This window comes from Capsella rubella, unplaced genomic scaffold, assembly GCF_000375325.1.
Source record: "Capsella rubella cultivar Monte Gargano unplaced genomic scaffold, Caprub1_0 scaffold_1, whole genome shotgun sequence".
In the NCBI taxonomy this organism is placed as follows: Eukaryota; Viridiplantae; Streptophyta; class Magnoliopsida; order Brassicales; family Brassicaceae; genus Capsella; species Capsella rubella.
This window is the reverse complement of record NW_006238923.1, coordinates 12813230-12826259: the sequence shown is the minus strand read 5'-3', so window position 1 is coordinate 12826259 and position 13030 is coordinate 12813230. Positions and strand designations below refer to the sequence as shown.

Sequence of the window (13030 nt, the reverse complement as noted above, 5' to 3'; positions counted from 1 at the left end):
GATTGATTCTGTTCTGTTCGTTTTTGGACCCTATCGAATTTGTTTTTTTGGTAAGAGAGAGTTTTTAATTTCCTTAATTAGTAAGCTTTTTTGGTATCTCTTCAATTTTAATTTCCTTTTTAATCTTAATCGTTTCCTTCACGTTTCCTTAATTTTGTCATCTTTGTCTCCTTAATTTCGTTCGTATTTAGGTTATAGTAATTAAGATCTCTGGTTATTTCCGGTTTAAATTGGTTATTGTACTTGGTTTAATGTTTTTGGTTGTTTTTGTAGGAAGCCATGTTCAAACTACAAGATGAAGGAGATCACAGGGAGTGGGATTTTCTCTGTTTATGAAGAAAACGATGATTCCGACATAGGAAGTACTAATCCGACAACAAACGGCAAAACAAGAACATTCCAGGTTTGTGTTTTATGTTCTGTCTATGCTTCTTGTAGAGATTAGTCTTGATCACTATTTGTGTATGTGTTTGGATTTGTTTCAGCAACCACCAGCTGCAATACTGAGTCACATTTCATTCGGAGAACAAGAGATTGTTACACCGAAGAAGCCAGTGACAGTACCTGAAGTAGCGAAGCAACGTGAGCTTAGTGGTACATTGGAGTATCAATCTGATGCTAAGCTTAATAAGCAATTCTCAGATGCTAAGTGTAAAGAACTAAGTGGTCATAACATCTTTGCTCCACCACCTGAGATCAAAGCTCGTCCTACTGTTCGTGCTTTAGCTTATAAAGACAACTTCGACTTAGGAGAATCCGATACTAAACACGTAACGCTCTCTAATGCTTATACTAGTTCGTTTTACTTAGATTGTTACACCAAACCTTATACTTGAATTACCCGAATTCTCGCAGGACGCGGAATTGAAGACGGCGAAGAAGATCCCGGATAGGAAATTCACCGATTTGTCGGGAAATAATGTATTCAAAGGGGATGTAACATCTCCTAATGCAGCCACGGCTGAGAAGTTTCTAAGCACAGCGAAGTTGAAGGAGATAAGTGGCAATGACATATTTGCTGATGCAAAAGCTCAGTCTCGTGACTACTTTGGAGGTGTTCGTAAACCACCAGGTGGAGAAAGCAGCATTGCCTTGGTCTAAACCCAAACCTACCAAGAATAATTATAAATTCTCTATAAACTTAGAAGGTTCTAACTATTTATCATCATCATTAATAGATAATGTACTACTTTTGGGATGTTTTTATTTTCAATGTTTTCCGGATTTGTGTGCTTGGATCGTTATTGAAATGATTGATTTAGGCAAAATCGATCGGACTTTCGCAGAGTTTGTTACCTGGAAAGCTGAATCTGGTCTCTTAGGACTTTGTGGAGTTGATTTGTTTTTGTCTGTCTCTTGTATTTGTTGCCAACTATTTGTTGGGTACTTGATTGATTTTATTGATTATTTTGGGGCTAATCTGTTATATAAGGAAAAGATTGTGGACCATTTATGCAAAAGTAGTCTTGCATGTTTGGTGCAGTGGGTAGCATAGTACATAAGAAGGTGTTTGCTTGTTTGGGATATAGAATAGAACGTTGGCCCTGGTCTCACCCAAATGAGAAATCTACATTAAATATGATAAATTTTTTTATAAATGCCTTGCTATATCAATTCTGTATTTTTTTGAAATTTTTTAAAATGGTAAGTACAAAGAATTTGGCTAAACTACTAAATTTGACTGATTTTTTAGTGACTTTGGTTGAATTTAACTAAATTATTACATGGATTGAATCAAACGCTTTTTTTGTGGTTGTAATTTTTATCAGAATCTAACAAAATGATTATAAGTTTAACAAAAAAATATCGTCAATAATTAGATATGATAATAATAGGATAAGTAAAATTTATTTAAATAAAATTATCTAATCGTGTAATTAGCGTGTTCAAAAGTTCATATATTCTCTCTCTCGTTATTCGAAGCTTTCACGTGAGGATTATGTGCATCTTAGATATCCTTAAGCATTTCGCGAATCTCTTCAAGACACTGTTAGTCTAATTTCATGCATACACAAACACGTATAAAATAAAAAACTAGTGTTCTTTCCAAGAGATGATATTATTATCTTTAACAAAAAAAAAAGAGATGATATTATTAAGAATGACATATATTTGGATTTACAAATATATACTTACCCGAAAGCAGTGATACGATTTGTAATCTCATTGATATTTAGTGAAATATGACCAAATGTGTTTATTGTAATTTCACTCATCTCACTAAACATCTAAGGAATAAAAAAAAAAATTGTCTGTTTAAGGAATAAACCTACTATTGTGCTCTATCTAAGTAATTTTTTCTTTATTTTTTCCTAACGATTAAAAGAAAATAATTATTTATTTATAAGTGTATAAATTCTAAAACATCAATAGATAAGGAAGATAGTAAATATTTGTTTTTTTATCATCGTATTAAAACATAAAGGTTCAGTACAAAATAACCAAGAACAAATGTCAACCCGTAAAGCAACCAAACCAATAACTTATTTTATAAAAAATTGTTTATTTTCTTAATAATTAATATGATTGATTATAGAGTAATTCTCAACAATAACACTTATTTAAGTTTTTCTTCTAAACTTAGAACACTCTCCTATTTTCCAAAATTAGCACTATATATCAAAATTAAATCCTAAGTTTTAAAAGGTAAACTCTGTCCCCTAAAAACTATATCGTAAAATGTAAAATAGTCAACTCAAACCTTAAAAAAATTCTAATTATTATTTAAAATAATATAATTGTGTCAGTTAGTGTTATTTTTGAAAATTTTGTGGAATGTGTGTTATATTTGTCCATAAAACCATAATTTTTTTTATCTAACATTTATATGTCATCTGTTTTTAACTTTTACAATATGATATAATGATTCAACACGGTAATAAATGATTTATCAGAATAATTTCAAACTTACCATATAACTTATAATTTTATCGCGATACAATATCATTTATACTGTTAATAAATTATTTATCATATTAAGTTTAACACTAAAAATTATTTAGCATGTTAAGTTTATAAAGTAGTGGTTAGAGTTTAGACTTTGTAACTAAACGAAGTTATATTTTGGTTTGGGTTGAAAAAATATTGGTTAGGGTTTAGATTTTATAATTAAATGAAAATTTCGGTTTGGGTTGACAAAATAGTGGTTTGGGTTGATAAATTTCCGCGATAACTGATTATTAACATGTTTAAAATTTTGGTTTGGGTTTGGGTTTACATGATAACAGATTATTAACATGTAATTAAACGAAATATAATTTTGGTTGACTAAGTTTAGGGTTTAGATTTTGTAATTAACAGTTTGGGTAAAATTAGAGGTTTGGGTTGACAAATTATCGTGGTAACGGATTATTTAACATGTTCAAAAATAAGTTATCGAATGCTATTAATCACGGATGAAAAGTGTTATCGAATTCTATCAATCACAAATGAACAGTTTTAGTATTAATTTAACTGATAATATGTAAATTATCGCGATAACAAATTATTTAACATGTTTAAAAATAAGTTATCGAATGTTATGAATAGTGTTACATATCATACTCTATTTTGTTTGTTTTGGCTAAATCAAATCAGGGTCAGAAATGTAATTTTACGTTACTGTTGGTGAAAAAACTAATTTTTGGATTATTACATCCTTACTTTTTGTTTTCAGTTTATTTAGGTACTAATTTTTAACTCTCCCTAAAATATATTTTGCTGTAAAAAAAATATATTTTGTTGCTATTTATATGTATTTCTCTTGATTAAAAACTAAACTAAATAAAATTAACATATATTTATAGAAAAACAATCGTTATTCAAACCGCATTATTAACTTGGTATTCCTCAAGTTATCTCTTTACAATAATAATCAGATTTATTTCATGTTACACCGATGTAAGAAATATAAAAACAAGAAGCGAAAACACATTAATGACCAATAAATAAAAAAGGGACAAATCAGTAATTTCGGAAATATTTCCTCGGCAGCAGGCTGCAAAAAGCAGTAGTGAAGCTCTGTTGCCACATTAATGGCGAAATGTGACTGAAATAACAAAAAACGACAAAAGAGACAAACACAGGCTCTCTCCGTACATACATACACTCACACCTCACAACATTCTCTCTCTCCCGCACAAACCTCTCTCTCCGTATTGTTTTTTTGGCTTTACTCTCTCTTCTCTCTCCTCTTCTTCTTCTTCTTCTACGCTTTACTCTGTTTTTGAATCTTCATGTTTGGAGACAGATTCATGGGTATTGGAGATTTCAACATGGGAAGAGCTTCAGATCATCGTCTTCGTCTTCCTGATTTTGGTTCTGATGGGTTTTTACAGAGTCTAGAAACGAACCCGTTTCTGAAGAATCAGTGTTACAACAAGAGTGGTGAAGCTCTGGATTTGTGTAGAAAGCTTAACAAAATGGGTATCTCTTGTGATATGAGTATTTGGAGCAGACCTGAAGAACCGTTCCGGGTCGACCCGGGTGATGTTGGCTCGAGAAGGTCTTCCGGGTTTGAGCAGAGTCTTAGTGGAGCTTCCTCTGTTTTCCAAAACGAAAGCTTTCATGGAGTTTCTTCTCAATCTCAGAGATTGCTTGGGTTTCAAGATTCCTTTAACCCTAACGGATTTGGAGAGATGTTGCGTTTTAAGAATCATACTAAGCGTAGAAGCGACTCTTTTGGCAACGATGCGTTGATGTTTGAAGGAAACAGAGTTTTTCAACCTCCATCCGCCATGGAAGTGTACGGAAAGCTTCGACCTTTTTATACAAATGAGAGTCTGATTGCGTTTAAGGGTTCGTTGATGGATGAAGGAAATAGGGTTTCTCAAAACCTAGCCGCCATGGAAGGTTTTGGAGCTTCTTATCCAGACGAGAGGATGACTCTGATGAGAAGGTATCTAAAGCAAGATGAGCCTAAGATCAATCTCGTCTCCATGGTTAACATTTACGGATCTGTGAACTTAATGGCCAAGGATCAGATTGGTTGTAGAGTTTTGCAGAAACTGGTTCAACAAGGAACGTTTCTTGAAGCTAAGGTTATACTTCATGAAATCCTTAACAATGTTTTTGAACTCTCCATGGATCCTTTTGGGAATTATATTGTCCAGAAGCTATTGGAAGTGTTTGATGAGGAACAAAGAACAGTGATTGTGAGTGTGTTAGCCTCAAGACCAAGGGAGCTTATTAGAATCTGTCTAAACACTTCTGGGTAAGCTTCTCTTCTTCTTGTTATATATCAAGTTTAGATTTTTTTTGGCTACTAATCTGGTGTTGGAAACAGAGCTTGAATCATGTTATTTGCTGAAACAAAACCATTAGTAAAGTCAAAAACTTTTGTGGATTAAGATGGAATCTTTCTTGGTTTTCTGAGGAAGATGAAATGTTTACTGTTTATGGAAATATATGAAATATCAATAAGAGAATGAAATTGATATTTTTACTTTTTGCTGTTTTTGGACAAACCAAATTTGCAAACTTTAGGAAGCTACAAGAAATAAAGCTGAGACCTTTACTGGTTTTTGAATTCTGATTTGTGGCTAATGTGTGTATATGAATTAAAACAGGACAAGGGTTGTGCAGAAGATGATTGCAACCGTGAAAACAAGACAGCAGATTGCATTGGTGAAATCAGGTCTCAGACCGGGCTTTCTTGATCTTGTTAAAGATCTGAATGGGAACCATGTGATACAGAGTTGCTTGGAGTTCCTTGGACCTAATGACAATAAGGTTTAGTTCAATCGCCATCTTTGTTTCCTACTTAAGCTTTAATGAATGATGTGAACTTTGGTGCCAGTTTTTGTATTAGAAGCTGCTACTAACTATGCTGATATTGCTGTCACACTTATTAATCTCCTTATCTTGTTTCTTACTTAATCCCTGATGAATGTTGTGAAATCTTGTGTTAGTTTGTGTTTGAAGCAGCTTCAAAGTACTGTGCTGAGATAGCAATTCATCGTCATGGATGCTGTGTCCTTCAATGCTGCCTTATAAACTCTGTTGGACCGCAACGTGAGAGACTCGTCGCTGAGATATCAAGAAACGCACTTCACCTTTCACAGGATCAATTCGGGTTAAATTCGAATCTAGACTGTATGCTCAAAAGAGTTTCTTTATGTTATATTTGTATAGTTTGACAAACTCTCTTTATGGTTTGTGGAAATGGACAGGAACTATGTGGTGCAGTGCTTAATAGAACAAGAAGTTTCTGCGGTGAAGTTGCTGGTTCAGTTTAGACTGCATTACGCCGAGCTAGCAACTCAGAAGTTTGGTAGCCATGTGATTGAGAAGTGTCTAAGTAAGTATCCAGAGAGCCGAGCTGAGATCGTTCGTGAGCTCCTCTCTGTTCCAAACTTTGAGTATCTTCTGCAGGATCCTTATGCTAATTATGTGATCCAAACAGCTCTCTCTGTAACTAAGGTCAGTCCAAACTCATACTGTATTGTTATACAACCAAAAGCAAAGCTTCCAAAAACAGAACTTGACCAAGAGTTTTGGGGTTGGTTGAAACAGGGAGCTGTTAGAGCTAGATTGGTGGAGAAGGTTGATAAGTTTGGGAAACTACAGTTGAATCCTTATTGCAAGAAGATATTCTCCAAGAACATCTTGAAGATGTGACTTTGATTAGTTCCAAAAAAATTGTTGTTTTTCTCTATTTCAAGATAGGATAAGGATTTAGAAAGAGACATGGCCTTAATGTTTTTGTAGTGACTAAGAACTTTTGTCAAACATGTAATTTTTAGCCAAAGAAAAAATTGTTTCATTTTAACTGATGTTTTCAATTTTTTATATGCAAAAATTAAAAATTTGAATACTTTTTGACCAATCATATATTACATGATGTAATTTACATAATATTTTCATATTGGTTGATTTCATTTTAATTAATGATATTTTATTGGAATTAGAAAAATTATATGTTTTATTAATTTGTGTGTAAAAATCGTCTCTCAAATAACACAATCAAAGTTTTGGTTTGGCAAAATTAATATTTGAAACTCATACCAAATAGATGAGTAAAGAAATTCAGTGTTTCCGACTTAACTCATTTAGATGTGGATGATCAATATGATTTAAGATCAAAGTCAAAGAAATGAGAGAACGTTAGTAGTTAGAACTTACAAGCATTAAGAGATCGATAACGAGTTGAATTGCAAATACAAAAAAGTTAAAAATAGTTTTAATGATATATACAAAAACTGAGTATAAATATCATCATGGGCGGACCTATGTACATGAAAGGGAGGTCAATTGACCTGCCCAAATTTCAAAAATTTCTTCTTTGTTATATGAAAAAGTTATTTAATCCATCAAAAATACCAAAAATTACTTATGTTTGACCTGGGTAGAATTATATCCTAGGTCCGCTACTGAATATCATCGATTTATGACTAAAAATGACGAGAATTTATAGAGAAGTCATTATTACAAAGAAAACCAAAAATTATAAATTTTTGAACTTTCAAAATCAGTAGTATCTTTACTTTATTTCTCGTTCCTAGACTCATTATTACTTTCAGATTTTCTATTCAAGCAAATATTTTTCTTCAATAAAAAGATACATCGGAAAAGATCTTTTAACTTTTTAATCAAATATCTTTATACTTATATTTTTCTCTCTTTTTCGATTCAATTGGGTGTTAAGAAAAAACTCTTTTTCATAATCAAAATTATACATTACAAAACAAATAAAGAATATAAAAATGTGATATATTAAATAAAAATAAAATTAATTATTGATATGATTGATAAAAAAATACAGTGTGATTAAAACAAAATATTGATGTAAGTAAATACATATATCAGTTTTTGTCATTCCTTGTGGATTGCAAGTGAAGTCATTATTTTAGATTTCTTTTGGACTTCCACATAAAAAAACTTTCCCTTATTGAATAGTTGCATATATCGAGGAATGGCTACCGTATCTAAGGCCCTAATCATTTTGTTTACCAAATCTTTCTCTGCCCAAGGTCGGCGTATCCTATTACGTCAGGGTTTTTGTAGAGAATCTATATATTGCAATTTTTAAAAATAAACCAAAATAGAGACAGCTTGGTAATATTGTGGGATGCTAGGTGAGAGAACTAATTTTACAGTTATGACTTTTTGCTTTTTGTTTCCTGTTCAACTAGGACTACAAATTTAACTCACCCTTTTTATAATCAAAATTATTTATGTGATTGATAAAAATAAAAATACAAATGTGATTAAAGAACATAGATGTAAGTATGTAACTAATTACATATTTCAATTTTCGTCATTCCTTGTGGACATAAAGTGAAGTCATTATTTTAGACTTCCACATAAAAAATATTTCCCAAGCCATAACTAACCCGTAGTAAACTCCCCATAGTTCATCCAAAGGAACTGAACAAATCCCGATAGTGAGAGAGAAACCATATTTTCAATCCCCGGTTTCATCTCGTAGCACACCACCTGCAGTTGCCAACCCCGGGTTCCCACGAGAAAACCAAAAGTTAAAGAGCTTTTTAACTTCCAACTGATGAAGCATTATATTTACTCTATTTCTCTTTCCTAACCTAGACTTATCGTTACTTTCATATTTTCTATACAGACGAGTATTTTTCTTTAAATACAAGATTTATCGGGAAAGATCATTCAACTTTTTAATCAAATATATTTTTCTTTACACAAAATAAAAAAAAAAATATATAACAATGTGTTTCAAAAAAATATTATTTATAATTTAATATAAAGAAATAAAAATAAACGAGTAAATGATCGAAAAAATGGAGAAAAGGAAATAGTTGAAATACAATGTGAGCAAAAGAAAAAAAAAATATTGGTTTATATGATTGGTTTCTCATTAAGAACGTTTATTTTAGTATCCCGATTCTTGTATACGTGCTATAGACTATGGTTTATATACAACTTATAGACAAATATACAAAGAATAAACCAAGTGGTCTTGGTCTAGTGGTTTTCACTTGAGTGAGGAGTTGCCCTGTTGGTGTAGGCCAGGGATCGATTCCCTTCAAACGTGAAATCATTAGATATTTACATTTGGCCAGGGGCTTTCACTCGGTATTCCCCGGACTCTAGGAAGATTACGGCCTAACTAAGACCCGAACCTCCTGGTAATCAAAATATATATATATATATATACAAAGAATATTAATAAAGCCAGATAAATATAAAATAGTTTTAAACAAAAAAATTGATAATTAATTTGATAGATGAAACTAGGTCGAGATAGCGATTCAGAAGTCTAATTTGTTGATTTGTGGAGACAAATCTGAAAATAAAAGCTATATAGAATGGAACATATGCTTTATTCTGTGGAACTATACGTAGTATAGAATGGAACGTGTCATTTTATTCTATGGAAGCGTAAATGTTTGTAAACGTTTTATTCAAGATATTTGAGTAATTTAAGTCCATGTTTACAGCTTTGTTAAGACTTGTAGTATCTTCTTTTATCATGTTTTATCGGTATTTTTATTGTATTTTATTGCATTTAGTGTTTAAGTGAGCCTTCTTGCATCTTAGGAGTCATATAATGTTTTTGTTTGAGTTTTGGTTTGTTTTATATGTCTTTTAAGCTATTTCAGGTTAAAATAGTGAACGCCACATATTTGGATGCAAAGAAAAAAATTGATTATTTAGATCTAGTCTAGAATGCATCAAAGATCGATTCAGATAAAGTTTTTTAACTTATGATTTAGCTTTGAAGCTCTTCATAAAAGTTATAGAAAATTGAATCAGATTTTCAACGGTGGAGGTTTTCAGGCCAATCAGATATGTATTCTTAAAGTTATGCTTGATTTAGTGAACGCATATACATCTAGGTTGAAGATTGGAGTCACCGGACATTTCAATCGACCTTGAGGTCGATTGGCAAGTCGATTGGACGCAAAACGGGCTCTCGGACAAGTGTCAACCGACCACCCAATTGGTCGATTGGTTTGGAGAAGTGGCAGGCCAACTGGTCAGTTAGGATGTCGGTTGAATGTTGAAATTGTGAAAAATGTAGTTTATCTCAGTGTACTTTGGTTTATCTCGGCCTTAATTTGGTTTGTTCTGGTTTAGTTTCTCTATCTCTATAAGTACTGTAATCCCACTTTGGGAAGGGGGATGCTATGTTTTATGTTTGTTTGAATTTATTTTCTATCTTTGAAATTCTTGTATAAATCTTAAGTACTTTTATACAGCTTAATCTTGTTCTTTTTTAGATTTATTTTCTAATTTCCTCTAATCATGTTTCTTCATCAAATATCAATTTTATTGTGAATTCATGATCATGAGTGAGTAGTCTTATAATTTTTTTTGGGTTTCACTAGATTATGATGAATTAGGAGCTCGGTTATGGAGTTTAGGGACATATTGCTTAGGATTCTTACTTATTGGTGGTGGCTAATAAGACTAAATCAATCTTGATTATATTAATTTACAATTTAGGAATTTCATGCTTGGAAAATGTTCATTATACATTATTAAAGACATAGAGCGGCAGAGAGAAAGATTAAGAGAATTTGTAACTTCTGATTTTTTTTTTTGCAAAGGCAAAAAGTGGATGTGGTTCTTACGTTGAGGTTGAACAACTATAAACCTTGTGTAAAATTATTACAGCAGAGTCCCCCACTTGGCTCGTTTGACAAAAATAGAGTTCTTTGTATTGTTGACAAAAATAAATTGATAATTAGGAGAAAACCAAAAATTGTTTCTCTATTTTTTTACTTCCTATTTTTTTTTTTTTGGTAAGATTTTTTACTTCCTATTTGATGTTATCTTTACTTTTTTTCCTAAACTCAGATTTGTTATGCAAAAAAATCTTCTTCTTTAAATACGAAACTTATTCGAAAAGATTGTTCAGCTTTTCCATCAAAATCATCGTCATAAATTAGAACTATACAAAACAAATAAAAAATTATTTAATTAATATACTAAAGAAAAGAGTAAATGATTGATAAGATGGCTAAAAAAAGTTAAATAAAAATTACAATGATTTGATGGTTCAGGCCGAAAAGATTGTTCAGCTTTTCCATAAATCATCGTCATAAGTTAGAACTATACAAAAAAAATATATATAATTAATTAATATTAGAAAAGTAGTAAATTATTGATAAGATAGCTAAAAAATAAATTAAATGAAAATTACAATGTGAACAAAGTAAAAGAAAAAAAAAGAGACGACTTAAACAATTGGGTTAATGTGATTGGTTTCTCGGTTCTCTTTAACTGGGTTAATGTTGGTTTAGATCTAGATTTGGTTAAGATATAAAGAGACAAATAGGACCAAGATAAACGACTTTAGTTTGATCACTTATAAAAAAAATATAAAAACTTGCTACAATGAGTAAGAACATTGATTCGTAGTGTATTGGGGATGCACTTTAGGGGTGTTATTGAATTGTCGATTTTAAAAGAATTGGATGTATTATAAAATCAGGTGTTATTCAATTGTATATTTTTAAAAATACCTTAAAATCAGGTGTTATTTAGTTTCTATTGGATTTTGATGGATTTCATTTCAAGTGGATTCTAATGTACCTTTTTAACTAAAGCATGAGTAACTAAAATCCGAGAGTTTTGATAAGTATGTATTATATATAAAATAATAAATAAATGAAAAAGCATTTTCTCCACCGTTATCATCACTTTCACTGAAACCTTCAACCACTTCTCCAAGGCTCAAACGAGAGAGTTAAGAGATCGCAAACCCTCCAACTCATTCTACTCAATTTCTTGAGAATCCATTAGCATCAAGTAGAACTATTATCCTCCCAGCAAACCCATCATCACCATCACCTGAGATTCCACCTCCATCGTTTTTCTTCATGTGCAATTTGTGAAAATTTGCATTTCTCAGCAATTGAGTTTTTAAAAGCAAAATGCTATTTCGAATACAGTATTCGACAAACTCAATAAAACAATTTTGTTTTTGAAACAAAGGTGATAAAGCAGTTTATATCTTTTCTTTTATTGATTTTGTTCATCTATATTGTTTTTCTTTTAGGATATCCAAAGGAGAAAAAAAAACAATACAATGAAATACAACTAAAACTTCCGAAAATATATTGAATCCATCGTAATCCATTAAAAAGTACTTCGAATACAAATACATTAAAAGAATACAAAATCCTTAATCCAATAACAAATATGCTCTAATTATTTTAGTTAAATATATATGTCATAATGATAAAAAAAATTATATATATATATATATATATATATGTGACCTGTTAAAATGAAAAGAAAATACTGATTCAAAATAAATAATTTATACGATCACATAAGAAAAATGACTAACTAATAAAATACAAAGAATATTAATAAAGCCAAATAAATATAAAATATTTTATATAAAAAAAAATAGATAATTAATTTGATAGATGAAAGGCATTATGTCGTGTTAGAGATTCAGAACTCTAACTTGTTGAGTTGTGTGGAGACAAATCTCAAGATCAAAGCTGAATAGAATCGAGCATATATATGTTCTTTTCTATGAAACTATACATAAATGGAACAATATACAATATAGAATAGAAAGACTGATCTATTCCATGTTTGTTTAGTCCTAGGTTTTTTCTTTATGTATTGGTTGTAGTAGCCTGAAACACTATACAATTACAGCTTTACTAAAAAAATTAGTATGTTTTTTTTATCATGTTCCGTTTCATTGTAATTATTATTGTATTTTATTGCATTTAGTGTCTAAGTGAGTTTTCTTGGATTTTAGGAGTTATATAGTGTTTTTTTTTGTGTGTTTTGATGTGTTTTGTGTATCTTTTAATTCATTTCGGGTTAAAATAGTGAAAGACACATATCTATATTAACATTTTTGCAACATTTTTATAAAAACCCTTAGGGTTGAAACTTATTTACAAAAGCATGCCACTGTCATTAATTATTTATTTAAAAAAAATGAAATAATCACATTTAACAGAAATCCTAAAATCTCTTCTTAATAAATGGTATTATTTTCTTATTTTCATATTTCTTTCTCTCAAATATTTTTCCAATATCATTATATGAACTTATTTATTTTTAATTTATTTTATTACAAAAAAACATATGTCTAATAGAAATT

General features: G+C 30.7%; 2 protein-coding genes across 2 annotated transcripts in view; both read left to right on the top strand.

Moving 5' to 3' along the window:
• The window catches only part of LOC17897365, a 3656-nt gene extending 2237 nt beyond the window's left edge, over positions 1 to 1419 (top strand). The window contains exons 2-4 of the mRNA XM_006304141.2: positions 231 to 403; positions 486 to 770; positions 856 to 1419. Of these exons, the coding sequence (XP_006304203.2) occupies positions 231 to 403; positions 486 to 770; positions 856 to 1101 (704 nt within the window). The 3' untranslated portion in view covers positions 1102 to 1419. The remainder of the gene's footprint in view (positions 1 to 230; positions 404 to 485; positions 771 to 855) is intronic.
• Positions 1420 to 4214: 2795 nt separating this feature from the next.
• On the top strand, positions 4215 to 6666 carry LOC17896704 (putative pumilio homolog 10). Its single transcript, XM_006306141.2, has 5 exons — positions 4215 to 5191; positions 5547 to 5709; positions 5889 to 6052; positions 6150 to 6399; positions 6493 to 6666. Exons 1-5 carry the CDS (start codon positions 4215 to 4217, stop codon positions 6595 to 6597), a joined length of 1659 nt encoding a protein of 552 aa, XP_006306203.2. The 3' UTR covers positions 6598 to 6666.
• Positions 6667 to 13030: the final 6364 nt, after the last annotated feature.

Bases quoted from the DNA above. Each gene is read 5' to 3' on its own strand.
- LOC17896704 (XM_006306141.2), top strand. From the start codon at position 4,215: ATGTTTGGAGACAGATTCATGGGTATTGGAGATTTCAACATGGGAAGA. The intron at 5,710-5,888 runs GTTTAGTTCAAT...ATCTTGTGTTAG, and splicing joins TTGGACCTAATGACAATAAG to TTTGTGTTTGAAGCAGCTTC. The intron at 6,400-6,492 runs GTCAGTCCAAAC...TGGTTGAAACAG, and splicing joins CAGCTCTCTCTGTAACTAAG to GGAGCTGTTAGAGCTAGATT.